Raw genomic sequence first — 25331 nt, forward strand, 5'->3', positions numbered from 1 at the left:
AGCAGATTTGGCCTCATCGGGAGCGATCGGAAGGGAGGCGCTGGGGTCACCCGGGGGCGCGGGCACAGCCCCGCCGGGGGAGCGGTCCGTGGGAGACGGCAGTCGGGACCCCCGCCCTGAAATCCCCTCGCCGGAGTCGCCTGGGGTGGGGCCCTCCGCAGGTGGGTGCTCTTAGGGCTCCTTTGAGGGGGTCTCCATTGTCCCCAATCCAGCCGGGAAAAGGGTCCCCCGGGAGCCCTTCTGCCCGAAGGGTTGCCAAAGTATCGGGGGGGGGGGAGCGCTGCTGCAGCAATTCACCGGACAGATGCCCAGCTGGTGCCAGCGAAGATGACCCCGGAAGAGGAGGGCCCCCCCGGAGGGGAGGCGGATGGGGACCGAGCCTGCGAGTCCCCCTTCCCGAGGCACCCCTTCCAGAGTGGCAGCCTGCAGAAGGTGAGGCTAAAGGGGATGGGGGCGAGGGGGGGTCGGGGGGCAGAGACACCTGCCTGTGCCTTTTTAGATTTGTCTCTGCCAACAGCCCCGCTTGCCCTTTTCTCTGCCAGATGTCCGCTTTCCTTACCTTTGAGCCTAGACATTGGGGGTATCGGAGCTCAACATGGTTGGGCACCACCCTGGGGAAGGCTAAGCAGAGCAACCAGCCCTTTCTGTCTCCCTCCATATTGCCACCATCTCCAGTCCTGGTGGAATGAACTTTTCAGACTTCCCAGGAGTGCCTGCCTGTCTGCAGTCCTGAGAGGTGTCATCCCCTGTCAGTGGTTTCACAACCTCCCTGAGATGGAGGAGACGGGGGTGATGCAGGGATGCACTCCAGGAAAGGAGGATCTTCTTCTGATGTTCCTCAGGAGCATCTTCTCCGAGGCTCTTATCCACCTTAGGTTAGTCATACTTCAGGGTGAAACCCATCCCGGTTCTTCACCTGCTCTACTACCTCTGATGTGCTTCCAGCGAGCTTACAGTTTAGGAGAAAGGTTGGTGCTGGACTCATTTCCTCATCAGCCTCAGTTGTACCATGATGGTGGGTTTGGGCATGACCTCCAGACAAGGTTTGCTGATTACCACCTGGACTTTCTGAGGTTGAACGTTTCTGGAGGCCACTTTGGGGCAAGGGAAACCAGGGTAGTCCTCTTGAGACATCCTCTTCCATAACACTACCTGCAAACATATTGCTTAATCTTTCCGTGTGGTTGTGACTGTCTTGTAAACAACTTTTGTAATCTACACTCCTAATCCATTGATTATCATATATGTGGGCCAGCCAGTTCCTGATTTCTGATAGGCTTGCAAAGGTCCATTTAGCTCTTTTTTTTTTAAAGTCAACAAACCTGAAATCTTGTGTTTGTTGAATTCATGTTTGAGGGGAGGGGGTACCTGAACAACCCCTTAAGTGTCTTTTTGAATGGATGAAGTGACTTTTCACAAAGAGGCTTGCAAGTGCAACCCATCACTGTAAAAAACAAAATTGAGGGATTATGCACTTCAGTGAGGTTTTTTGCTTTTGTTATAGTTGTTGTCATACCCCTGGAGATGACTTAGATGACCAGCATAATTTCTAACAGTAAATGCAAGAAAACTCCAAATCATAATAGCATTGGTTACACACTACATGTTTGAACTTTTTAAAAAACTGCCTGTAATTGGGAGAAACATTAGTTTTCAGAATTGTTCCAAATCTTTAACTAGTTGGGCAGCAGCTGCTGGTTCTTCCCTGAACTGGCTTATGCTAGAATTTTAAAAAAAAAAAGGGCTTTTCCTTGTTGACTTGAAGCAGCAAAAGAACATTGGTTGGGTGCTTTAATGTTTCTTACGTGAGGCCAGAACGGCAACAGAGAATCTGTGATCTGCAAAAGGCGTGAGGATGTTCAGCGGGGTGATACTTTGGCTTTAGAAATCCAGAAATAACTGTCTGTCTGACTTCACTGGGGCCGCGCTGCAGTCCAACACGTTGGAAGGTATCAGATTGAGGAAAGCAGAGCTTCGCTGAATGCCATTTGGGAAAATAACCTCTGTGGTGGAGGGAGATACTGGAAGACCAGAGAGATGCAGAAGGGTTTGCACACAGCTGGGTTTTCTTAACTGGGAATCGGCACTGAGGAGGTTTTGTCATAAAAGCCACATCATAGTGCAGTCACACCCACAGGATGATACCATTGCCTCATCCAGAAACACCACCTTCTGTGGAACTAAAGTACTCGTGGGGCACAGATTTTATTTATTTTATTTTATTTTATAAATTTATTCACTGCCCATCTCTCCCCACCGGGGGGACTCTGGGCGCCTTACAATAATTTTCAGGAGGGTTTGGTGACCAGAGCAGGCTTTTTGAGTCAGTGGGAAGAATAAAAGAATTGAGCGAGACAGCACTTCAGTGAGCTTTATATGGGTTTAGAAGAACAAGGAAGGAGGTTCAGGCTACGTGTCAGAAGGAAGATCCTCTCCGTAGCTCAGACAGTGGAACAAGCTGCCACATGAGGTGGCGGGTTCTCCTGTGCTAGAGGTATTCCGGCAGGGGGTAGATGGTCCTCTGTCAGATATGTTGTGGCTGACTTTGGGGTTGGGCTAGATGATCTCTAACTCCTCCAACTCCATAAATGAACTGAATGCAGCTTACTTGATTAGTCCCCAGATATTTAATAACCTCCCTCTTTTGTCACATTAAGCATCTGAATCTGGTCACAACTTCTGATGAGGATTGGGAAGGCTTGTATAGTTATTAACTTGAACTTCTCTGATACCAAATCCTTACGTATTTTCATTTAAAGCGTTGGTCTTTATCTGAGAGGTAGAGAAATGTGTTGCACCTCCACAGTGGGTGGGGTTTTTTTTGTTTTTTTTTTTGTGGTTTACCCTTGCAGGGGAGAAACAGTTTGTTTTGACAGTCGCTTGTTGACAAACATACAGTGACTTGGTCCACCCATGGCGCCGAGCCAGAAACCATGGTTTACAAACCACTGAGGCAGGACTAGCACATTGCACTAAGGCAGAGTGAAACAAGCCATGGGATGGATCACCGGCGTGCTCGGCAATGTGGTGCCCATCCATGCCAAAGCACGCAGACCTCACCCCCACAAAATAAAATAATTTCCCAGATCTCTTAAGACCTTTGGCACAGTACAGTGATAGCATTGTGATTCCATATAGATGGGGTTTCTTGGCTTTTTTCCCCCCTTTTCGGATTTTATAACGTTTCCGTTAAGTGGTTTTCAAGGTGGTTAGCCCACCCACAGGCGCTTGGCAAGGGGGCAGCCATATAAACTAGACCTAGGAAAATAAATTAAAATAATAAATGAATCCTGCAAGATTGACATGTGGAGGGAAGGAACAATAATGATAGAAAATAACTCATTCTCCAGAATATTTTGCACCACCACCAAGTTGGCTCCTGTTTTGTAGCATTCAGGAAGCCCCCGGTTGTCCATCTGATTTGAAAACAAGGGCATCCAATGGGGGGGCTGTCTCTCTCTCTCCAAAGCCCATGTGGCTGTAGCTCCAAATCTGGGTGATGAGCATCAGGAGTTTTTAAGAGGGGAGGGGAGCATAGGAGCCAAGGTGCGCCCCCCCCCCCGTGTCCCTAAGCATGCATTGTAGAGGGGTTAGGGTTGCTGTGGCAACAGGCTCCTGGCTGTTATCTCTTCTGCAGAATAAAAGCTGCTTGTCAGAAGGCCTTCATCCATCTGCTTCCTGTGCCTGCTTACTAACTCGGCCTCCCAGCCAGATTTTGGCAAAGGGAACCTGGTGTGCCTCTTGCAAACTAACAGTTGTTTTGCAAGTGGGAAGGATGGTGCGGGAGTCTTCTCCCCCATCCCTTCCTATTTTTCTTTTGCCCTTAAAAATAATCCGGTTGTGTAAGTCTCTGACCTGGCTGCATGGATCAAGCTAATTCTTGGCTTTTTTAACCATCAGTCTAATTCCATGTTTTTCAGACTTGGCAACTTTAAGATGTATGGACTTTATCTCCCAGAATTCCTCAGCCAGTTATGCTGGCTGGGGAATTCTGGGAGATGAAGTCCAACATCTTAAAGTTGCCAATTCTGAAAAACACTGGTCTATCGTATTAGCACACTGGCTGGGGAGCTCTGGGAGATGAAGTCCACACATCTTCAAGCTGCCAAAGCTGAGAAACAATGCTTTATTTGGTTGGGTGGGCAAAACTCGGTGACTGAATCAACCCATTTTCTGGGACACAGTACATTGAGCTCAGCAGATAAGCTGGATTGTAAGCCACAAGGAGACCAACCAGATTTAAAATTAACCCAGTTTAGGCCCCAGGACAGAGTCAGCCCAAGTTGTAGTCCCTCGCAGGGTATACAGTATACCTATACAGTGGTTTTCTAACCCCCTTCCAAAGATTGCAAAATGCACTAATGGGGAAGAGAATTTGTAAGAAGGCACCTGATACTTCCTGTGCCTAAGAATTTGACTCTTTCCTTTATTTTTCCTTGATCAGTTGCCTCATATTGCCACCAGCCACATGCTTACGTTGCAGGAAAAAGCTGCATCTCAAAATGTCTATTCTCTGCTTGCTTGCTCCATTGAAGCTGGTCTTCTCCAGATGTTTTGAATTTCAACCCCCATAAATCCCCAGCCAGAGCTCATTCAGCGATTATGGGAATTTGGCTTTATGCCAGCCTCAGATTTTTTCCAACTCCCTGTAAGGCATGAGATCTCTGGATATTGTTTTGATTGGGCTGGGAGTGGCCTCACCATCATTAAATGGCACTCTTACCCTAGTTTGTCACAGGCAATAAATATCAGGATTCAGTGCCCCTTAGGTAACAAAGACCTGATGCCTGGTAAATTCCCTGGGTTTGGGTATTATTTATTTTATATATTAGCCAAGGAATTAATTTTTGGTCTCCTTGTACCAGTGATTTAAAAAGCAGGTGCAGAAATGTCTGAAATACGCTAGCATACACCTACCAGTATTATTTTTTTCTTACTTTCCCCCAACCCAAGCCAACCAGTACCAGAAGAAAATTGGAGCAAAAGGATCAGAGAGTCCCACCTTCTGTCCTCAGACGTGTTCATCCAGAGGCTTATCAGAATAATTGTTTGCCTTCCATATTTGTGCTTAGTGCCTTGCAGGAGAAGATACAGGGCAGTGCAAATGCAGAGGAACATTAAAATCCCTGGCAGGGTTAGGGGCTTAAGTTCATATTCTTTTGCTCCAAGGACCTCTCAGGTGGTCTACCAGGATAGAGAAGTAGAATTGTGAATAGTGTTGGTGTAAATTGGGCTTAACTTTGTTTGTAGAGTCCCTGGTGCTCTCTGAGCTTGCTTGCTTGCTTGCAGAGGTTTCATTACCCAACTAGGGTATCATCATCAGTGCTGTTGATGTTACCCAGTCGGGTAATGAAATGTCTGCAAGCCAACAACCAAGCTCAGAGAGCACCAAGGACTCCACAGCTCAACCCTGAGTTACAGATATTCTCTTCTGTTAACTCGGTTTCCTTTTTTTTCTCTTATCTCATGCCCGTAATTTCTTTGGCTTACTATTCCATACTCCTTTCCTACATTCTGCAAAATGTTGTTTACCCAGATAGGGAAACGTGCGATGGGAATGTGTGTTTTCTTTCCCGCTTGTTCCTGACTTAGGGAAGTAGACTGATAATGTACCTTGTTACATTTGGATGCAAGTTCAGAAGGAGCAGCCAAAAACAAATGCCTTAGGATTGTGCAACCACTGATGATGATAACTTCAGGGTGTTCTTTGTCAGCAGAAAGAGCCTCTCTCTTTAGCAAATCTAAATACAGCCACACCCCACCCAGCTGTATAGAAAAAAGTGAGGGTCAGTTTATGGATTTGGATAGCCTTCTCACCACCTGGTGTCTTACGGATGTGATGGACTTCAACTCCTTGAATCCCTAGCCAGCTGGAGTCTGGTTCTGGGAGTTGAAGTCCTACCCATCTGAAGGGTGTCTCAGAAGAATAAGTTTGCATGTTTCAGAGGGAGACTAAGGTGTCTCCAAAGATGTTTTCTGTCTTTGACATGGAGAATGGTGGGACTGGGGATATATTTTTCTAGGTGGTTCGAAAACAGACTAAAAGTTTCCCATGAGACATGGTGCTGGCTACCACCTTGGCTGGCTTCAAGAAAGGATTGGACCAATTCATGGAAGTCCTGGGGATCAGTGGCTCTTAGCCTTAATGGCAGCAGGACCAACTCCGAAGGCCATCTTCTGGGAGACTGATGGTCCTCCTTGGTTGGCCACTGTGAGAACTGTGGACTAGATAGGCCAGAGGGCCGATCCAGCAGGGCATGGCTTACATTCTTATGTTCAGGACTCAGGCAGCCTTGAAATCACACTAACTAAACAAAAAAGTTACTAGCCAAGTATTTCTGCTCCTGCCTCTGTCAATCTGACCTTCTCCAGGTTTCCTACACTTGATCCAGAGATGCATATGAAAAAGTAGAGATGGTTAAACTTGGGCTAGGACTTTTTGTGGACCTGTTTTTTGTGCCCAGAATGAATTGGGGAAATGTCCCCTAGATTAGCCTCCCTTTCCTTAAGTCTGCTGCTAACTAGGTTGAGGACATATTGGCCATGCCAGCTTGTTATCCTGAGAATTGTAGTCCCAACACACCTGATGGGCATCCAGCTGGAGAAGAGTGGTATAGATCTGAGCTGCGAAAGTGAACTTCGCTGTGGACTTCAGCAGAATGGAATGTCCTCTTCTTTTTTTGTACCCAGCTTGCTAAACAAGATGGGGATTTTGGGGAGGGGGAAAGACTCCAGCCTAAAGGAATTCTGACATACTTGCACTCTCGGTTGCTAAGGCTGGGGGCTTCTTTGTCCCGGTGGAAGGAAAGCAGGCTTTATCTGAAGGTCATCCCAGCATGTTCTTTCTTGCTGACTCACCCCTCACTCTCAAAGAACCTTTTCTTCCCTGGCCTGGAAAATCTAAGAGCTCCATTTCACCACTTACAGGAATTGTTTCTACTTACAATAAGACTGGTTTCCCCCCAGATGAGCAGCCCTGTTGCTCTCACATCAAATCTTCGAAAAACTAGACTTCTTTCTTCGTTGGGATTATTTAACAATTAAAAAACGCTCAAAAATATTCCTAAGTGTTGGATAAAGTGAAGATGTTGAGGGAAGGTGCAAATTTATTTAACAATAAATTTGCATCTTCCCTCAACGCCTTCGCTTTATCCAACACTTACAAATATTTTTGAGCATTTTTTCCTTGATGTGTGTTTTATTGGAAAAATGTTCTGTTGAGTTCAGTAGTAATTACTCCCAAGTAAAGCATGTTGAAAATAATCATTTAAAAGAGGATTGGAAATACTTCAACAGAGTGTTGTAGTTTTGATTTGAAGCAGGTTTTTTTTTAAGTTTTTTTCACTTCCATCAAATTTGGAGAGGTTTGAAACATTAGTAAATGTGTTTTCTAGAAATTAAGCTGGGAAGTCAACTCATGGTTCCATTTTGAAACCAGCTCTCCAAGGTTACAATCCTAAATTTGAGTTCTAGTCCCACCTGAGGCATGAGAGCCGGCTGGGTGCCCTTGGGCCAGTCCCCCTCTCTCAGCCCAACTCACCTCACAGGGTGGTTGTTGTGGGGAAAAGAGGAGGAGGAAGGAGTATTTGGTATGTTCGCTGCCTTGAATTATTTATAAAAATAATAAAGGCAGGATACAAATCAAATAAATGAATAAATAAATACCCTTCCTTGAGAGTAGTTTACACCGGAATTTGAGGGAAATTTGTAAGAAAATATCCTTAAGGTTGGGATGACCATGTGTATTACTCCCAAATCTGAAATTAATCTTGCAGAGTAAATTCATTCTAGCAAGATCACTGTATAAATAAATATTTTTCCTTCTGCTGTATAAATAGGTATGCAATACTACAATAATGTATGTGTGAACCACTTAAGCGCCCTTTGGAAAATGCCAGATAAGTATTAGCCTTGGTTTTAATTTAACTTGTGCTTGAAAGATCCAGTTGGTAAGATAGGAAAATAAGTCAAACATTTCAGAAGGTGGCTGAAAACCGCCACTGATTTCTGCCTTTTAGATCAGCCTTTTCCCAGCTAAGGAGATCTTGCCTTAGCAAGTTTTTTCTTCACCTTAACTTCTCTATTGGCAGGGCTGCGATTCCTTGGCCCAGTCGCAACGCACAAAGTTGCAACACCGCCGTGCACGCATCAACCAGCAGATCAACAAAGAAATGAGGATGAGAACCGGTGCAGAGAACCTTTTCAGGTTGGCATGGCCCGAATTAGCATCATAAAGGTTAATGCTGATAATACTGCTAATAACAATGCTTCCTTCTTTGAGACTTTGAGACAAGTCACTGAAAGAAGTAAGCATGAATTGTTTTGCTTGCTTTAAAAGTAAAGAACATAAAGCTGCAACGTGGGGTGTTGGTATGCAGAGTTCTGGCTAAATGGCCAGCCGTGTGTCTCCCACCCCCTTGTTTCTGTCCAGTGCTCAGCATTCTGCAGAAACTAACAAGGGGAGGAAAGAAAAACATTTACAGACACACACAATGCCCACACATGGCCATGCACTATTCAGAAGGAGGGAGACAGGCGTTTTAAACACTCAAAACATCCTTTCTGGATGATGGTGGTGGTGCTATCCATTCTTGGCGATTCTATGGACCAGCTCTCTCCACTTTTTCCGATCTTGTATGGCTTCTTATAGTTGTTTCATGCTCTGGCTGGTGTCGGCTTTGATGGTGTCCGGCCACCGTGTTTTTCAGCGGCCTTGTTTCCTTTTACTGCTGACCATTCTGAGCATAACTGCCTTTTCCAGCGAGTTCAATCGCATAACATGGCTGAAAGAAGGAAGGCGGAGTTTTGTGATTTTGCCCACCAACAGGATGTCTGGTTTTACATGCTCCAGTACTTGCTTGTTTGTCACCTTTGCTGACCAAGGAATGCGCAGGAGCCTTCTCCAACCCCACATTTTCCTCCTGTCTAGTTTTTTCGTGGTCCAAGTTTTGCAACCATAGGTAGCTATGGGAAACACGGTAAGTGTTCTTTCTGGCTCGGTCTGTGCACAAACAACAACAAAAAACCCAAATGTCTTCATTTAAGGGTTTTTCAAGGTTCATTGCCATTGTGCTAATTTCTCAACCAATGCAATTTCCAACAGTTTTGTATAATTATATACAATTCCAAAAAAAGGTATACAGGTGGTTTCCAGGTTCTGCACACTGCACGTTACGCACTGGGTGGAAAGGGCGGTGCCATTTTACACACACACGCGGCAGGTGATCCAACATGCATAAAAACCTGGAACAAAGCTTTTGCATATCTCGGGATTGCTTGCCTGATCGTGTCACTATATTTTACAGTAGGGGATCTAGCAGCAAAAGGAAAAAAAGAATCTATTCATTTGTTGCAGAGCTGGTTGCTCAAATAATGCAAAACTTGGGATTGTTTTGTTAATTTTTTTTTTAAAAATCCTGAACACTTCTCCTAAAACCTACTTTTTAGTATTGCAACTAAAGGTCTGCAGTTATTTATCTATTTGTTGATTTGTGGTACACAAAACAAGGAGGCCTCCACTATTTGTAAGTTCAGTCTGAACCCTATTTAGCTGCAGAATGCTTCTTCAGAAGCTTCTGTTTAATGACCAGGAATGACTGCCAGGGACTGGAATTGGGGGTGGGGGTCAGAAATATTTCTAGGAATTAATAAGAGGCATGGCATAGCTGCTGGAAGAGGGAGAGAAGGTATTTGCTATAAGGTTTGGAAGACCCAGAGCAGATATTCCAGAAGGTCAGTTGGTATAATCCTGTCCTCAGCTGTGCCGTACCGAATGTATGCTCAACTCCTCCTTTGAAAAGCAAATGGAAAACAAATCTGCTAGTTTATTCAAATGCATCAGACAGAGTGGCAGTAAACCAGCCGATAAACAACCTGTCACAGGTCAATGTTTTAGCCATGAGTCTTGAAGGCACCAAGCTGGAGAAGGTGTCATGGTCCCGTTGGGTCGTGGAAGAAAAAGAAAGGAATGCATCAAAGATGAGGCCAGCTGTAGCCATTTTTGAACAGAGATGGAGAAGGGGGTGACTAGGTGGGAAGTCACTTAAGTCGAAAAATTAGGACCCTTTTGCTGGGCCTGACGATGGAAGCCAGGCTGATGCGACCTTCTGCTTCTCCACGGGTTGGGCACGCAGTTCACATGATCCAGCCACATATATGGGGCTGGGAATTACTGTTCCAACACATCTGGAGGGCGGCAAGTTGAGGAAGGCTACCAAGAGAAGGCAAGCTCTCTATCTAGGAATCCTCCATGCCACAATTTTGTAACACATCCACAGTGTTTTATCTCAGTCAACGGCATGACACTGACTCCCTTGGCTCAGCATGAATGGAAATGCCGAGCGTTGGGAATTGCAGTTCCCAGAGTCCCCCCCTCCCTGCTCCTGTGACACTGGGCTGTGAAGCTCCTCAGTGGCATTCCCAGGACCTGTCAAAACAAGATTGCTGAGATTGCATAAGTTGAGAAGCAAATGGTGGTGGAGGAGAAGAAAGGCTGCCTTGCCCTTATTAAACGAGCCATTTAAAAGCTGAAGGAGTGTGGAAAGGAGATTGGAAAAGGCAGGGAAGCGCAGATAGTTAATTTGTCTAGAATTTGAAAGAATCTGTGGAGGAGTCTCCGAGCACCGTAATTAAGAAGCACCTTGGAAGCTGATAGAGGAGTGAAGCCAACCACCCGTAAATCTTACCAGCATGGAGGGGACGTGCAAACAGTTCCTCTGTGTATTTGGAATCTTTACACACCTCACACTAATAGTATCCCTCCATGCTGTTTTGTGTTCTGGAAATCCTGCCCCACAGGGGGTGAAGGAAGCTGTTTGTCCTTTGCAAATATGAGAAGTAGTACGAAATACAAATTAGAAATTTGTATTTGATCGATGAACCTCGATCCAGATTCCCACTGAACAGTGCTCTTTGGAAGTGGTAGTTGCTCAGAGCTTAGCTGGAAATTCCAGGAGTTGTGTTCCTAACATCTGGGTGGTAAGATTGCTTTAATCTCACTGGATGGATGTTGGGCGATTACTCTCTTCTGCATAGACTGCATCAAAAGTCTGTAGTAAAGATAAAACAAGATCTCTCAACTGTGTGGAGGACAGGCATGGTATGAAGCTTAGTAAGTTTTTTCCCCCCTTTTGCTTTGGTATAAGGGCCACTAGTAACCACAAAGTAAAAGAAACGGTTGCTTTGGAACTCAGCTATGTCAACTCCAACCTGCAGCTGCTAAAGGAAGAATTGGAAGAGTTGAACAGTTGCATGGAAGTCTATCAGAATGACAGGTAAGGTGAATGGCAGCTGCCAGTTTGGGGAGGGGGGAAGCCTCTGGAGGTGGGCTTCAGGAGTTGGGGACATCCATATGAAGTTGCCCCTGCTCTATCAGAGATTTGAGTTCCCACCTCTTGTTCCTTTTCCCTCTTAACTGGAGATCACTGGAATTGAATCTTGGACCTTCTACAGGCAATTCAGGTGCACTGTGGCTGAGTTATCTTCCTTCTTCCTGAGAAATAAACAAAAGGGCTTAGTTCTCTTGGAAAACCTATTTCTTTGAGGCAAAGAGAACTGGAATTGTGCCAGCAGACCTCATGGCTTTCCAAATCCCTGGCAAATTTTCCATGTTGACTCGTCCACTGAGGAACTCTTGCATGTTTCAGAACATGTTCCAGAACAAAAAGCAAGGTCGTTGACCAGATCAACAGAATCACTCTTAATTGGCTGTGTTCTGAGCGGTTACTCTTCGGTAGAATTGCAGCATGAAGTTGTGATGAGCAGTCTTCAAGGGAACTGTGCCTTCCCTGAGTCTTCTCCCTCACATGGTCGTGAGAAGCTTTTAAAGTGGCTGCAGATACAGGCCACACAAACTTGCCAACTACCACCAGATGCTAAGTAATCTCCAGTGGTGGCTTATGTGGGGAGCAGCACGTGGGTACGGGGAGGGTGAGGGAGGAGCATTTCCACAGGCCAGGTTTCAGCAGATCTTGTTATTCCAGGGATGGTCATCACAGCCTGCACAAACAAGATCCTGCTGAATGTCAGAGCCACCTCTTCTTCCTAGATGCTCATCACTGTTGTCCTTTAGGAAAAATTAACCCTTCCTTCATTGTGGCTATGGTTTATGATCACCTGGCATTCAAATAATATAGATGTATTTGCTCTGCTCCTTGTAGGTTAAATGGGGTGGCAGGAGCATAAGGTTGGTGGGTTCTTCATAATGAAATGAATCTCCTTGATTTAGGAATGTCGTTTTGCTTCCGGTGGGCCACCAGACAAGGGCTGCTGACTTGGTCTGTCGCCTTTCTCTTCGTGGCCAGCTCCTGAGAGGGGTCCTCTCTCTTCCCCTGCCCCTCCCCAAAGCAGTCGTCATTGTTTTGGGACAGGGAAGGCCCCAGGCGCATCTTCTGCAGGACTCTTGTCGTGGAGCTGAGCGCATTAAGGGAGTGGGCAGCTGAAAGTAATTTGACCTGTCCCCCCAACGTTGGATCTCACCCTCCCCACTGTCTCTCTCTTAGTGACTCCATTAGCGTCCCCATGATTCCACTGGGGCTCAAGGAGACCAAAGACCTGGACTGGGCAGGTCCCCTAAAGGTAAGTAGGCTGTGTGGCGGTTCAGTCTTTGGCCTTCTGAGGAATGCGGAGAGGTGGATGCCGAAAGCCCTGAGGCTCGCTGGCTTTTTCATTGACTCCACCATCTTCCAGAACAGAGATTCTCTTGGGGGAGTGTGGCAAGCCTCTCTGGGAAGGCGGGATGTAGTTGAAGACAGCTGCTTGCTAGAAAAATTATGGGGGCTGCGTGGTCAGGAGCAGTGTGCTGTGGGTCCCCATCTTTGGGGAAGCATAGTGGGGGAGAGGGGCTAGAAGGACCCTGCAGAGGGGCTTCTTTCCCTAGTGGGCTGCTGCAGGAAAGAAGATGCTGCTTAAGAAGCCCTTATACTTCTTACCTAAGGGCAAAATGTTCCTAAATCAAATACAAATAGTCCTCGACTTACAACCACAATTGGGACCAGAACTTCCATTGCTAAGTGAGGCAGTCGTTAAGTGAGTCATGCCCAATGTTACCTTTTTTGCCATGGTAATTAAGCAAATCACCACAGTTGTTAAATGAATCACATGGTCGTTAAGCGAATCCGGCTTCCCCCATTGGCTTTGCTTGTCAGAAGCTAGCTGGGAAGGTCACAAATGGCGATCACGTGACCCCGGGAGACTGCAGCTGTTGTAAATACATGCCAGTTGCCAAGCGCCTGAATTTTGATCACGTGACCACAGGGACACTGCGACAGTTGTAAGTGCGAGAACCGGTCGTAAGTCACTTTTTTCAGCACCATTGTAACTTTGAATGGTCACTAAACAAATGGGGCAAGTCGAGGACTGCCTGTACCTACTTCCAGTACTGCTCTGGTTTGATTTTGGAGCACTTTGAGTGACATCGAAGGTAGGAATTTAAGGAAAATGAGCGAACCCAAGACCAACGGCCTCTGCGTTTTCATTTTCTGCCCAACCGTAGGCCATGATTAGGGAGCACTACGGCGAGGACGAAGACTCGTACAAGGCGGAGCTGAAAACCCTTGTGGATTTGCGGCAGGTGTGTGACCTTTGAGAAAGAAGGGTTTGGGGCAAGAGTGTCCGGGGGGGTCAAAGTCTGCGAGGTGGCAGGAGAAGCATCACAATCAAAACTCTAGAACTTGGATCACGATGCCGTACCCGCCACTACGAGATTGTCGTACACTTATGGGTAGATGCTTCTGCCTTGTCAGTAATCTGAGCAGGACGTTGAATCTGGGACTCCCACCGGCTTGCCGCAGATTCGAACCGCTGCGGGTCTGATGTGCAAAGGGAAGGCATGTTCTTTGGAATGCAACGTGCAGGGCATGCGCACGCCTCTCTGCTTTATTGTGTCCTTCATCCCCAACAGGCCATGCGGACTCCTAGCCGGAACAAGGCGGGGCTTGAACTGCTGATGGAATATTACAGCCAACTCTACTTCCTCGACAACCGTTTCTTCTCTCCCAATAAGAACCTGGGACTCTTCTTCCATTGGTCAGTGGACCTTGTCAATATTGCTTAGAGATATCAAAAGTGTCTGGGATGGGGACAGCAGAGGAAGGCTGACCATCCAAACGTACCCCTAACCACTGTTTTGGTAACAAAGAATCCATTCTATCTATCTATCTATATCTATATATCTATCTATCTCTATCTATCTATCTATCCATCCATCTATCTATCCAAGGCAGTGAAATGGGTGGGTGTCCTAACTCGGTCACGTTCCCCCTCTTGGAGTGTGAGGTTTCCCACGCTGCTGTTCCTCCAGTGTCCTTGCGTTACTGCTCTGCTCCTCTTTCTAGGTATGATTCGCTCACAGGAGTGCCTTCTCACCAGCGGGCCCTGGCTTTTGAGAAAGGGAGCGTGCTTTTTAATATCGGGGCTTTGCACACTCAGATCGGGGCACGCCAGGACCGTACCTCCTTGCAAGGCGTGGATTGTGCCATTGAAGCGTTCCAGAAGGCATCTGGTACGTGGACTTGGAGGGTTCTGTTTCAGCACTTGCTTTTATTGGGGGAAAGCCGAGGCTGGATTCATACCACCCATTGCCCTACGCCCAGATTAACAGAATGCAGCTCAATCTTCATACAGCACCCTGTGCCCAGCAAATGAGCCAATTCTGTAGCGGAATGCCACCCCCTGGTTCACCCAACCTAAGTCTATGGTTGGGCTCCCCACAACTGCAAATTCCCCCAACTCAGTAGAGGTTAGTTTAACCATGATGCAAATCCATCTCTAAAGTTTCTCACTGCCAGTTCAAGCCCTGTTCCTAGAAAGCTGCAGGGAATTGTTTATGAGTTAGGTCTCGAAGTACTGACAGAGCTGAACCGTAAAACAAATCACACCAACATGAAGACTCTTCGTCCTTTGCTTGGGTACTCAAGACAAAATCACATTGAATTCGGCGGTGTTGACTCCGTGGTGTTGGGGCTGCAATTAGGGCCATTGTACACACGTTTTGCAGAATATGTAGGCAGGTGGGAGAGAGGGGATACCCACTGAGCTCTCCGTCTTGAGCAAGGTGTGGTTGCACAGCCAGAGAAGATCACTTATCTAGCCAGCTGTAAAAGTTCCATAAGATCCTACTGCTTAATTGAGTTATGTATTATACTAGTACTCCTGTGCAGCTTCCTCGTAGCTGCAAGAACACCGTGAGGGAGGATGATAAGAGGGACCTTCCTTCAAGGTCCTTGGAGCATTTTCTAGCTGGATGTCCATCTGCACCTGCTGATCTTTTAAATCTTGAACCTTGTTCACTCTCAGCTGGGACAAATGTGGGCTGTTCCGTCTCAGGCCCACCATTTTGCTCCTTTTGCAGGAGCATTCAACTACCTGAAGGAGAACTTCTCCAATGCCCCCAGTCTCGACATGAGCAGCCCCTCCCTCAACATGCTGGTGCGGCTGATGATCGCCCAGGTGCAGGAATGTGTCTTCGAGAAGGTCCTCCTACTCAGAGTCCAGAGTGACTTCCTCACCTATCTGCAGCTTGCCCAGGAAGCAGCCCGGGTAGGGCATCCAAGCACGGGTGCAAGAGGGGTCAGAGGCATTTGAGTCCCACCAGAGGGGACCATGCATGATGCTGAATGCTATGGAAGCAAAGCCAGCTGTGCTACTGACGGCCATCACGGCACAGTGTCCTCTTCCTTGCCTCCTTGGACAGTTGCCTGCAGCATCCCATCTTCAGCTTACCCCATCTTTGCCTCCCCAGGTGGAAGAGGTCTACTCTTTGGTGCACCAGACCGTGGCCCAACCCCACGTCAAAGACTACGTCCCTTTCTCCTGGGCCTCCATGGTGCGTGTCAAAGCTGAACACTTCAAGGCCCTCTCACACTATTACGCTGCTGTTGCACTTTGTGACTGCCCATGTGAGTAACCTCCAGTGTTTTTCACATTTGCGAAGGACTAGGAATGCCTGAGGAGGAGGAGACAGAGGACCACTATATAGGGAGAAACCAGATCTGAGCTGTAGAGCATCCACTTTACATGGTGGAACCCCTCCCTCCCTCTTAAAGGATTAAGAAGCAACATTGGAAGGAAGGAACTTGGATTGAGTCAGCCAAGGCTTCTCCTCTGATGCCTGGTGTGTCTTTCCAGAGTCCTTCAGAAAGTATAACTTTTTTTAATCGGCTGGAAAGGGAAAATACAGTGGAGTCCTTGGTGCTCTCTGAGCCTTGTTGTTTTCTTGCAGACGTTTCATTGCCAGACTAGGCAACACCTTCAGTGCGAAGAGGGAGTGGGCCTTGCTCCCTGTTTATATACCGTGGCTTGCCCTGCTTGTGTTGGAAGGGGTGTTGTTCTCTCCTTGGGAGTTCCTTGATTGGGCTGTTGTTTGCTGCTGGGTTGATTAATAGTTCCTTGATTAGGGTGTATTGTGCTGTTTGATGGTTCATCTGGTGTTAATCCTAGCATTGATTTTTGCATATCTGAGTGTTGATGACTGGCAAGGGAGTGTCCTGCTCTTTTGGCTTTTCTATTGTCTCTTCTGAATGGTGTGTAAATGTTGTTTGCCTCTATGTGTCTGTTGATGGCTGCTCTGTCTGAGTGCCAGGCTTCCAGGAATTCTCTGGCGTTTTTGGATTTGGCTTGGTCGAGGATGCTCACCATTTCCCAGTTGAAACTATGGTTGAGTCTGTCCACGTGTTGTGAGATGAAGGAGTTCTCATCGTGTCTTCTGACTGCCAGTGGGTGTTCGTGGATGCCTCTGCTAGTCTTCTGCCTGTCTGTCCTACATAGTGGCTGCTACAGTCTTTGCACTGTATGTTGTAAATAACTCCTGTTTTTCCTTCTTGGGCTACTGGGTCTTTTGGGTTGCTTAAGATGTTTTGAAGAGTTTTAGTTGGTTTATGTGCTACGGTGATGCCATGCAGTTGTAACAGTCTGTTGGTGGTTTCTGAGATGTTTCTGATGTATGGCAGTGTTATCCTTTTCATAGCTTCCCTTGGTTGGGTTGTAGTGGGTTGGGTGGTGAGGCACTTTTTGATAAAGTTGAGCGGGTATCCATTTTGTTGGAAAATGCTGTGCAGATGTTCTTTTTCTTTTTTCTGGTGTTCTGGGTTGCTGCAGTGTGTAAGTGCTCGTCTGAATAATGTTCTTACACAGCTTCTCTTGTGGGAGGTTGGATTGTTACTTTGGTAGTGGAGCACTTGGTTGGTGTGGGTAGCTTTCCTGTAGACTTGTGTTTCTAACTTACCATCATCTCCCGTACTGATGAGGGAAAATACAATCAGATGTTGACCATCCTTTAATTAAATTGCAGCTGTGTTACAATTACAATTAAATGAGCTGTAGCAGGTGACAGCAGCTGGCTGACCTTCTCTGGGCTCAAAGGCTAAGCATTGCGAGGAGACCCCAGGGCCTGGGCTAGATTGGAAAATGAAAAACCAATCTTGGAATAAGGCAGTGGCAAATCTCTCCTGTATTGCTGCCAAGAAAACAATATGGATCTCTCTCTGGAGTCACTGGAGGGAGACTTTACTAGGTGGGATTGGCATCCTTGACATCCTTCCGGAAGTCCCTTAAAACAGTCCGCTGTGCGGACTTCAACTCTTCAAAGCTGGCTGGGGAATTCTGGGAGTTGAAGTCCGCACAGCTTAGAGTTGCCAACGTTGAGGAACCCTGCCTTAAAACATGGCTCTATCAGCAGGCCTGGGGATCTCAAGGAAATGGCAATCTGATGAGATGGCTGCATTGTTTTTAACATCCGTTCTCTCCACTCTCTTGTTGTTATTAATAGCGTCAGTGTCTTTTAATTGTCGTTTTTCATTTAGTGTTTTGTGACAGTTTTTATTGTAAGCCCCCTAGAGTCACTTTACTGCGAGATGGGTGGCTATATAAATGTGATTGATTGATGATAGATAGATAGATAGATAGATAGATAGATAGATAGATAAACAAACAAACTTTTTGCCCCAATTCTACCCACTCCTGAGGTGGTCCTGAGCCTGAAAAAATGTTCCTCACCGCTGGGTGAGGCAGTGCTGTCTGATCTCCGGCATAAGACCGTTTCTGAGTTTTCTCCTCCAGGGTCAGTGTGGACCTTCAGCTCCCATACCGCGCCATAACCGTGGCTCGCTCCTTTTGCAAGTCCAGGCTGATCTCTTTGAGGTTAGACTTCCTTGTGCCAAACAGGACAGGCTCCCGCCTGTGTATCCACCTGTGCTGAGACATCCGAGTCTGCCCATGCCGTTCAGATGCTGGCTGGCTGCCTGTTTGATCTCCACCATTTCACAGCTGCAGCTCTTCCCAGCGGGTTGGAGACCTAGACAAAAGTCAGAAGAGAAGGCCTCCACGGCCCTCTGCAAACCAGGATCACTTGCTGAACTGCTCCTCCTCTCCCTCCGTTGCTTAGGGCATCCGTGATCCTGAACTTCGTCCTTACCTAAACAAATAAGTCCAGGCTTTAGCTGGCAAACAAGGATAAGGAGAGATTTGATCTCAGGGATGCGGGATCTCTCTCTTCCCATCAAGTGCAGGATTTGATCCGTCTAAGGTTGTCAAACAAGTTGAGCATGTTTTAGACACTTCTTGTGTACTCTACATACCCTCCTTCCCAGTTTGCAGCATTTGTTTTGAATAGCTTGCCCTGAATTTGCTTGGAGAGCTGCACTGCCTTGTTTTTCCCCTCTCCTGCAGTTTAAATGAAAGTAGGGGGATCTCCGCCGCCTCTTCCGGAGCCTCCGTTTCTCTCTGAGATGTCTCCGAACTTCTAGGCAGAGAGATGTCTGGCAAACTCCATCCCCTCTCCCACGTCTGCCTTCTCTGTTTATGCAGCCACGTCTGAGGTGGATTTTCCAGAGCATGAAAAAGCTTTCCTCCAATTTCACGTCTCCACGCCTGAAGGACCTGCTCTGCGCTTGCTTTTGCAGGACCAGGAAGAGCGCCGACGACTGGGTGAGCGACCCACCAAAACGTGGGGGCCAAAACGAGGGTGAGAAGGCAGTCAAGAGCAGAGAGGTCTCCTAAGCTGCAGGTAGCTTTGAGGAGGTAACTTTAGGGCTACCACAACTTGTAAAATGTTTGACCAGCCACAAAGGTGAGCCACCCCGCAAAAAACGGGGGGAGTATTTCTCCACAAAAGCAGCCATCCTCACCATACCACTGGCCACTCTGAAACTGTATACCCGTCTCTGGCCTTCCTCGCTGGGTGCGGAGGAGAATTCTTCGTTGACTCTTGGTGCCAAGTATGGCTTTGTGCCCCGGAGAGAGAAGGACATTTGTCCTCCACGGTTTGCAGAATTAAGGGGGGTGTGAATGGGTGGAAAGCAGATGCCTTTGCAAGAAGCTGCTTCTGAGCATCTGTGGGGACCCTAGCTGTGGTTCAAAAGGATCTCAGAGGAGATCCTGAACCCAGATGTGTCAATTGTGAAGCATTCCCACAGGGGGTTGCAAGAATCTCTGTAGGGTATCGTCAAAAGTGTCAAGATGATGACCATGACAGTGTGATCAAAGCTCCGCCTGTTGTTTATGTGCATCACCTTGGTGGAACTTTGATCACACTGTCATGGCTGCCATACCCTAGAATGATGATTTTGTTAATCACCCAAGGGGATCCATCTCTTTAGATCTCTGCCTCCCAGCCAACCAACCAGACCTTTGTATTGTGACTTAGTTGGTAGTGGATTCTGGAAGTGCCAACATTCACACCCACTCCTGGGCAGAACATGACAGACATGCTCCCATGAGGGTCAACTTTTTTTGAGTGAATTGTAGAACTACTACTTGTAGAACTACTTCCACCTTTAATACAACTAGTTCCATCACTCACATGATCATATTTCATTTATGGTAAGAATACCAGGTTTTAGCCCACTGTCTGAGCTCGCCGATCGGAAGGTCGGCGGTTCGAATCCGCGTGACGGGGTGAGCTCCTGTTGCTAGTCCCAGCTCCTGCCAACCTAGCAGTCTGAAAACATGCCAATGTGAGTCGATTAATAGGTGCCGCTTCGGCGGGCAGGTAACGGCGTTCCGTTTAGTCATGCCGGCCACATGACCACGGAGGAAGTGTCTACGGACAAACGCCGGCTCTTCGGCCTTGAAACGGAGATGAGCACCGCCCCCTAGAGCCGGACACGACTGGACTTAATGTCAAGGGAAACCTTTACCTTTTCCTTTGTCAGGGCAGTTTCTGAATCACATTGATGGGCAGGGCAGGTTTGAAGTGCACTGAGGTGTTTTTAAGAAGGATCAGCCAGGTCCTTCCAGGAAAGAAAAAGAGAATGAGAGGGAGAGAGGAGGAGGAGAAAGGGAAAGGATGGGATAGGGTATATGGTAGACTGTAATTTCTCGTTCTCCAATGCAGACATGTGTTTTTACAGGGAAAGCTCACTTAAAAAAAGCCATAATAGAGCACGAGGAGGCCATGAGGATCCACAGCTTGTGCAAGATCTTGAGGAAGATGGATATCCTGCAGGAGGTCCTCTCGTTTGCCCACAAACGTTCCCTCAGCAAATACTCCGAAATTGACCATGAGGAAGATTTCTTTGAAACAGCAGAGGCTCCCGACATCCATCGTAAGTGAGCAAGTTGATGGATTGGGCTTCATCTCCCAGCAGGTCGTGATTCATCAGGTGGCAGCACCTGCCAGCCTTGTCTAGATCTGGCCTGGTTGGAGCCATCAGCTAGACAAGGGCATTGAGAAACCACCCCAGAAGAAGACAGTATGAAGCCATTTCTGTTCTGTGGCCAAAAAAAAAAAATGTGGGGGTGTATCTCTGTGGTCACCAGGATTTGAGCTCAGCTCAAGGGCCTCTTGGGGTTCTTTTGTCCGTCTAGAATATATCTTGATTACAAGGATGGGTATGTAGACCCCGGTTGAGAATTACAGCTCTCGCTGGCAATGCGGTTCATAGCACCGATGGAAGTGCTGCACTGTAGGGTTCAGTCTGCCGAGGACTGGGTTAGTTACTCCCTTCACAGATGACTGGATCTTATGATTCAGGGCAGTTTACAAAAAAGAAAAGCATTAAAAAAATCACAGAGCAATTAAAACCAGACAATAAAACCAACGCGCTAAGTAATTTAAATAAAAGTATCAGTAGTATAATACAGTAACTGCAGGTGCCCAGCCCTAACATGGGTGAATTAACATGAATAGCTTTCCAAAGAGATGCCAAGCTTGGTGCCACTCTTAACTTCTTGGGGAAGGCTCTTTGGAAGAGGGAGGGGGCACCATAGGGAAGCTCTGCCTTTGAGACCCAACCAGACTCACCTCAAAAATGTGGAGAACATGCAACGTCCCCACCCACCCAGGATGAGCGTCCTGGACAGAGCAGTGGTACCAGAAGGCAGTCTTGCAAATATCTAAGAGCCAAGCCAAGTGGGGCTTTAAAGATTAAATTAACACTTGGAATTCGTGCCCGGAAATCTCATGTAATGCAACGCCCACAACTTAGGTGCCACATGGCTGTAACAGCTGTTGCCTGTTGTCATGCAGGTAGCCACATTTTGCATTAATTAAAGTTTCTGATCAGTCTTCAAGGGTAGCACCACTTGCCATACATTGCAGTAGTCTGCCCTGATGGTAACAAGGGCGTGAATGACTGTCACCGTGTCCAGATGGGCTGTGGCTAACGCATTGGCCAAAGCAAGGTGAAGGTCCCTTGGACACAGCTTCCACCTGCCCTTCTAATGGTAGCCATGTGTCCAAGAGGACCCTCAAGTCCTGCCCCCTCCAGAGTAACCACTGGAGCAGACAAAACAACAGTGGTTGTGCCATGCTCAGGTTCAATCTGGCAGATGACCTCCATTGACTGGTGGCAAAGGCACGTTGCTTTGGTGTTTCATGAAGGATCAGAGGACTGAATCCAATTATGCTCACTGGGATTGGGTTAAACTCTCTCTTCATGGCTTTTGAAATTCTAAGCATCATTCCAGCTCTTTTTCAAATGTACCTCTGTAGGCTGAAGGCTAGGGACTTGCCCAGGGTCAAATTCTGTAGGTATTTGGAAGCATGGAGAACACACAAATGTTTCTGTCTTGGATCCATCTTCAGTGTAAACTACAGAATGGAAGAAACCAGGTTCCAAAGTTGCAACGTTTTCCCCCTTCTTGTGTTCTTTTAGCCAAAACACATCAGAGACCTGAAATCAAATCTCCCAACTTCTCCAAGGTGAAGGTTACAGACATCTTTCATAGGCTGGTAAGTTTGAGACATCCTGCAAGGGGACTGTTTTTGTGCAGACAGAAAAGATCCTGCCCTCATAGAATCAGAGCTGAAATCTTTCTGCATGTTGTGGTTTCCAGTGTACACTCATGCACACCACTGCATGGTTCTCCCATTTTCATCATTCAGGATCACCCAGGAAAGTTGATGGGCACAAGATTATGGTTGGAGTAAAATGGGAGTTTCCTCATATACTTCGTTGCCATCAAGTCAATTCTAGCTTCTGGAGATTGCATGAACAAGTGCTCACCATCCCAACTTGTCTCCAGCAATAATTAATAGCTGTTCCAAGGACAGTTTCATAATCTCTTTGATCCTGTCCATCCTTCCTTCAACTTTGCCGAGGGTAATCTGTAGCTCTTCCAAGGATTTTCTAGTGATCCTGTCCATTCACATAACATGTTATCTTTCTATTCTACTTTTCCCAACTTGGCCAAGTGAAATAATTTTTTCTAGGCCATTCCTCCTCCTCTCCCATGACCAAAGCATGTGAAGTTTTGATACCACCTCAAAAGAAGAATCACCATTTGCTTGGCTGCTTCCTCCTGCATAGATTGTAACTAACCTTCAGAATTTGCTGCCCAGTTAGTCGGGAGTAGCCATGAGCATGGAGAAAATTCTATCTGAGGCTATTAGCCACGGTGGTTCAGTGGGCCTTTCATGATTGGAGACAGTCTGTCTGTGAGTGCTACTTAGTGGGGAAGAGTGATCAGAATGACAAGCGTAACGTATGAACAACTTCAGCATGGGTCCTGACCCCAACCCCACCTCTCCCAGTCTTACAGTGCATCATCTGTTTTTTTTTCCCAGGGACCACTTTCAGTTTTCTCTGCCAAGAATAAGTGGCATCCCCCACGGATGGTGCACTTGGTCCGTGGAGCAAATGGCTTTGGATTCACCCTCCGAGGTGATTCCCCGGTCCTGGTCGCTGGGATCATCTCTGGTGGGTGTGCAGCGGTGAGTTGCCAGTCCTGTTACGGCAGAGGTGGGAACCAGTTCCTTTGGAAATCTTACAGGAGTCCCCAAGGTGTGTTAGGAAGGCAGTCTTGGGGCAGGGTGGAATCCTGATGCTGGGAGAACGCTGCCTATTCAGTAGAAGCTCAAGAACACCCAGTAGAGTTGGTCAGATAGTCAGCTGGTTCCTGCCCAGTTGGGTTGGTTTTCAGGCCAATGAGCGCTGCTGCAGCTATCTACAAAACTGGTAGTCCTGTGTTTCTATAAGAACTTTTGGGCATGGGTGAACAGATACATGGAACCTGAGTCACTGGACACACAAATAAGTACGTCATCACACAAGTCACAAAGAAGGGGGTGACCTCGGCCAACATGGGCAGCTTCAAAGGGAGAGTATGCAAAATTAATGGCGGAGAAGGACGGTCTATCAGCAGCCGTGTACCATGAGAGGTAAACCAATCTCCACAACTGGTGATGCTGTACCTCCAGAAGACCAGCTGCTGGATGGCAAACAACAGGAAGTTTGTTTTGATATAACTAATTCAACGATCTGTTTCCAACCCTACCTTTTTTCCATGCCCCTCCTGTGGTGTGTTCATCTTGTGTCACTGTTTCCTGGCTAACATCCCCACGGTCTCCCCCACCCCAGCCCCCCCTCCCCCATTTGAACAAGCTCCAGCAAATGTACCCATTTCTACTTTTGCAGGAAGCTGGTCTGAAAGAAGGGGACTACATTGTCTCCATTGATGGCCAAGACTGCAGGTGGTCCAGACACGCAGAAGTGGTGCAGTTGCTGAAGGTGGCTGGAGAGGAGGGGGTGAAGGTGGCCGTGATCACCCTGTTGCCCACAGAAGGACTCAGTGCGGTAAGGCAAGGCAAGGATGATGGGGTGGGGGCAGTGCATGATGGGGGTAGGGTGGAACCCAATTGTTCTGGGGCGTTGGGGTCTCCAAGAGAGGGTTGGCAAAGTTTTATTTTTTACAAAACAGTGTTGTTTCAGATCCTCTTGGGCTAAAGCCCCTAGACTGGATCACCGGCAGAGGTCAGAAACAGCACTGACCTAGAAGGAGGGGATGGCCCTGCACCAAAGAACCAACTCCTAGTTTGTTCTCAACTCCTACTCATCCTGGATTTTAAAGTCAACAAGCGTGCGTGTCTATATGCCCTGCAAACACGCATGCACGCGCACACTAAAACAGGGCTGGCCTAAAGAAGTGTTTGGGTAGCAACTTATACAAATAATGATTCTTGTTATTGAGGAGCAGGGAGGCTGCTGGACCCTGAAGAAGACTCTCGAAGTTCTGCTCTGCCGTGCTCCTGCTCTTTAACACAAACAGGCACGCACTAACGCCAGCGTTTTCATGGGCATGGTCCCCATGCGCTATAGCTGTGGTTGAACTATGAAGAGCTAGGAAGAGTGTGTGTGTAGAGAGAGAATTAGGGCCCAGTTAATCCAAATGCTGCCTTCTGTCCCAGGTTCTGCATCTGCCCAAAGGTGCTTTTTCCGCTTTGTGTTCGGTGAGCATCCAGACATTCAGGCCAACTTAGACTTAGACACTCAGCCCAAAGACAGCTAGATAATTCTGATTTTTTGACTAGCTCTAAAATCTAGTGGCCCCACCAGGCCTGAATTCTCCTAGTCTTGAAACTCCAAGGCATTATTTTATTCTGGTTTTTTTTTTTTTTGAGGGCGGGGGTTCCAATTCAGGCTGCTGTTTGTGGTGATTCTCAGCCAAGCATCAGTTGAGTCAACTCTGTTTCTCTACCAGCTATCTGGGAAATACACTGTGTTTGTTTTGCTAAGCTGCTCTTGATCCTTCTTGGTAGAAGAGTAATCTATGGAATTATTCTTCTGCGGGATAATAACCTAGTCGTGATCATCTGGCCTTCCTTTTTGTCCAGAAGGTGGACAAGAAGCCGACCACCATGGCCTCCGGGGCAGGGGCCCTCTTGAAAAGCGACAAAGAGAACAACCGCAAGACGCCGCTGCCGAGCAAGGGAGCTGGGGCCCTCCTCGCCTGGGGAAGGAAGAGCAAGCGCAGCAAAAGCTGCAGCAGCGCTGCCCTCCCCTTCACCGCCGTGGGGGATAACAAACTGGCCCGCTGAGCCGCCCACCTCCCTGCCCAGCCTGTCATCCTCTGGACTGGAGAGGGAGCCGGGTGCCCTCCCTGCAGATGTCTTTGGG

The 25331-nt window shown here is 47.3% G+C and overlaps 2 protein-coding genes across 2 annotated transcripts in view; one reads left to right on the forward strand and one right to left on the reverse strand.

Moving 5' to 3' along the window:
- RHPN1 (rhophilin Rho GTPase binding protein 1) lies at window positions 1-25252 on the forward strand. Its single transcript, XM_063299724.1, has 15 exons — window positions 1-432; window positions 8091-8206; window positions 11145-11273; window positions 12501-12576; window positions 13493-13570; window positions 13901-14025; window positions 14334-14500; window positions 15350-15537; window positions 15740-15896; window positions 18802-18921; window positions 20346-20540; window positions 22092-22168; window positions 23003-23149; window positions 23853-24011; window positions 25049-25252. The coding sequence occupies exons 1-15, from the start codon at window positions 328-330 to the stop codon at window positions 25250-25252; spliced, it is 2043 nt and encodes a 680-aa protein (XP_063155794.1). The 5' UTR covers window positions 1-327.
- LOC134494511 (lymphocyte antigen 6E-like) overlaps window positions 1-25331 on the reverse strand; it is a 256021-nt gene that overhangs the window by 219478 nt on the left and 11212 nt on the right. The gene's annotated exons all lie outside the window — the stretch shown is intronic.

The sequence above is a fragment of the Candoia aspera genome, chromosome 3 (genome assembly GCF_035149785.1).
Source record: "Candoia aspera isolate rCanAsp1 chromosome 3, rCanAsp1.hap2, whole genome shotgun sequence".
NCBI classification, from domain to species: Eukaryota; Metazoa; Chordata; class Lepidosauria; order Squamata; family Boidae; genus Candoia; species Candoia aspera.

Excerpts from the sequence above, each read along its gene's own strand:
- RHPN1 (XM_063299724.1), top strand. The coding sequence starts at position 328 with ATGACCCCGGAAGAGGAGGGCCCCCCCGGAGGGGAGGCGGATGGGGAC. Across the intron at positions 8,207-11,144 it reads GGTGCAGAGAACCTTTTCAG|GGCCACTAGTAACCACAAAG; the intron begins GTTGGCATGGCC and ends CTTTGGTATAAG. Across the intron at positions 14,026-14,333 it reads CTGGGACTCTTCTTCCATTG|GTATGATTCGCTCACAGGAG; the intron begins GTCAGTGGACCT and ends TCCTCTTTCTAG.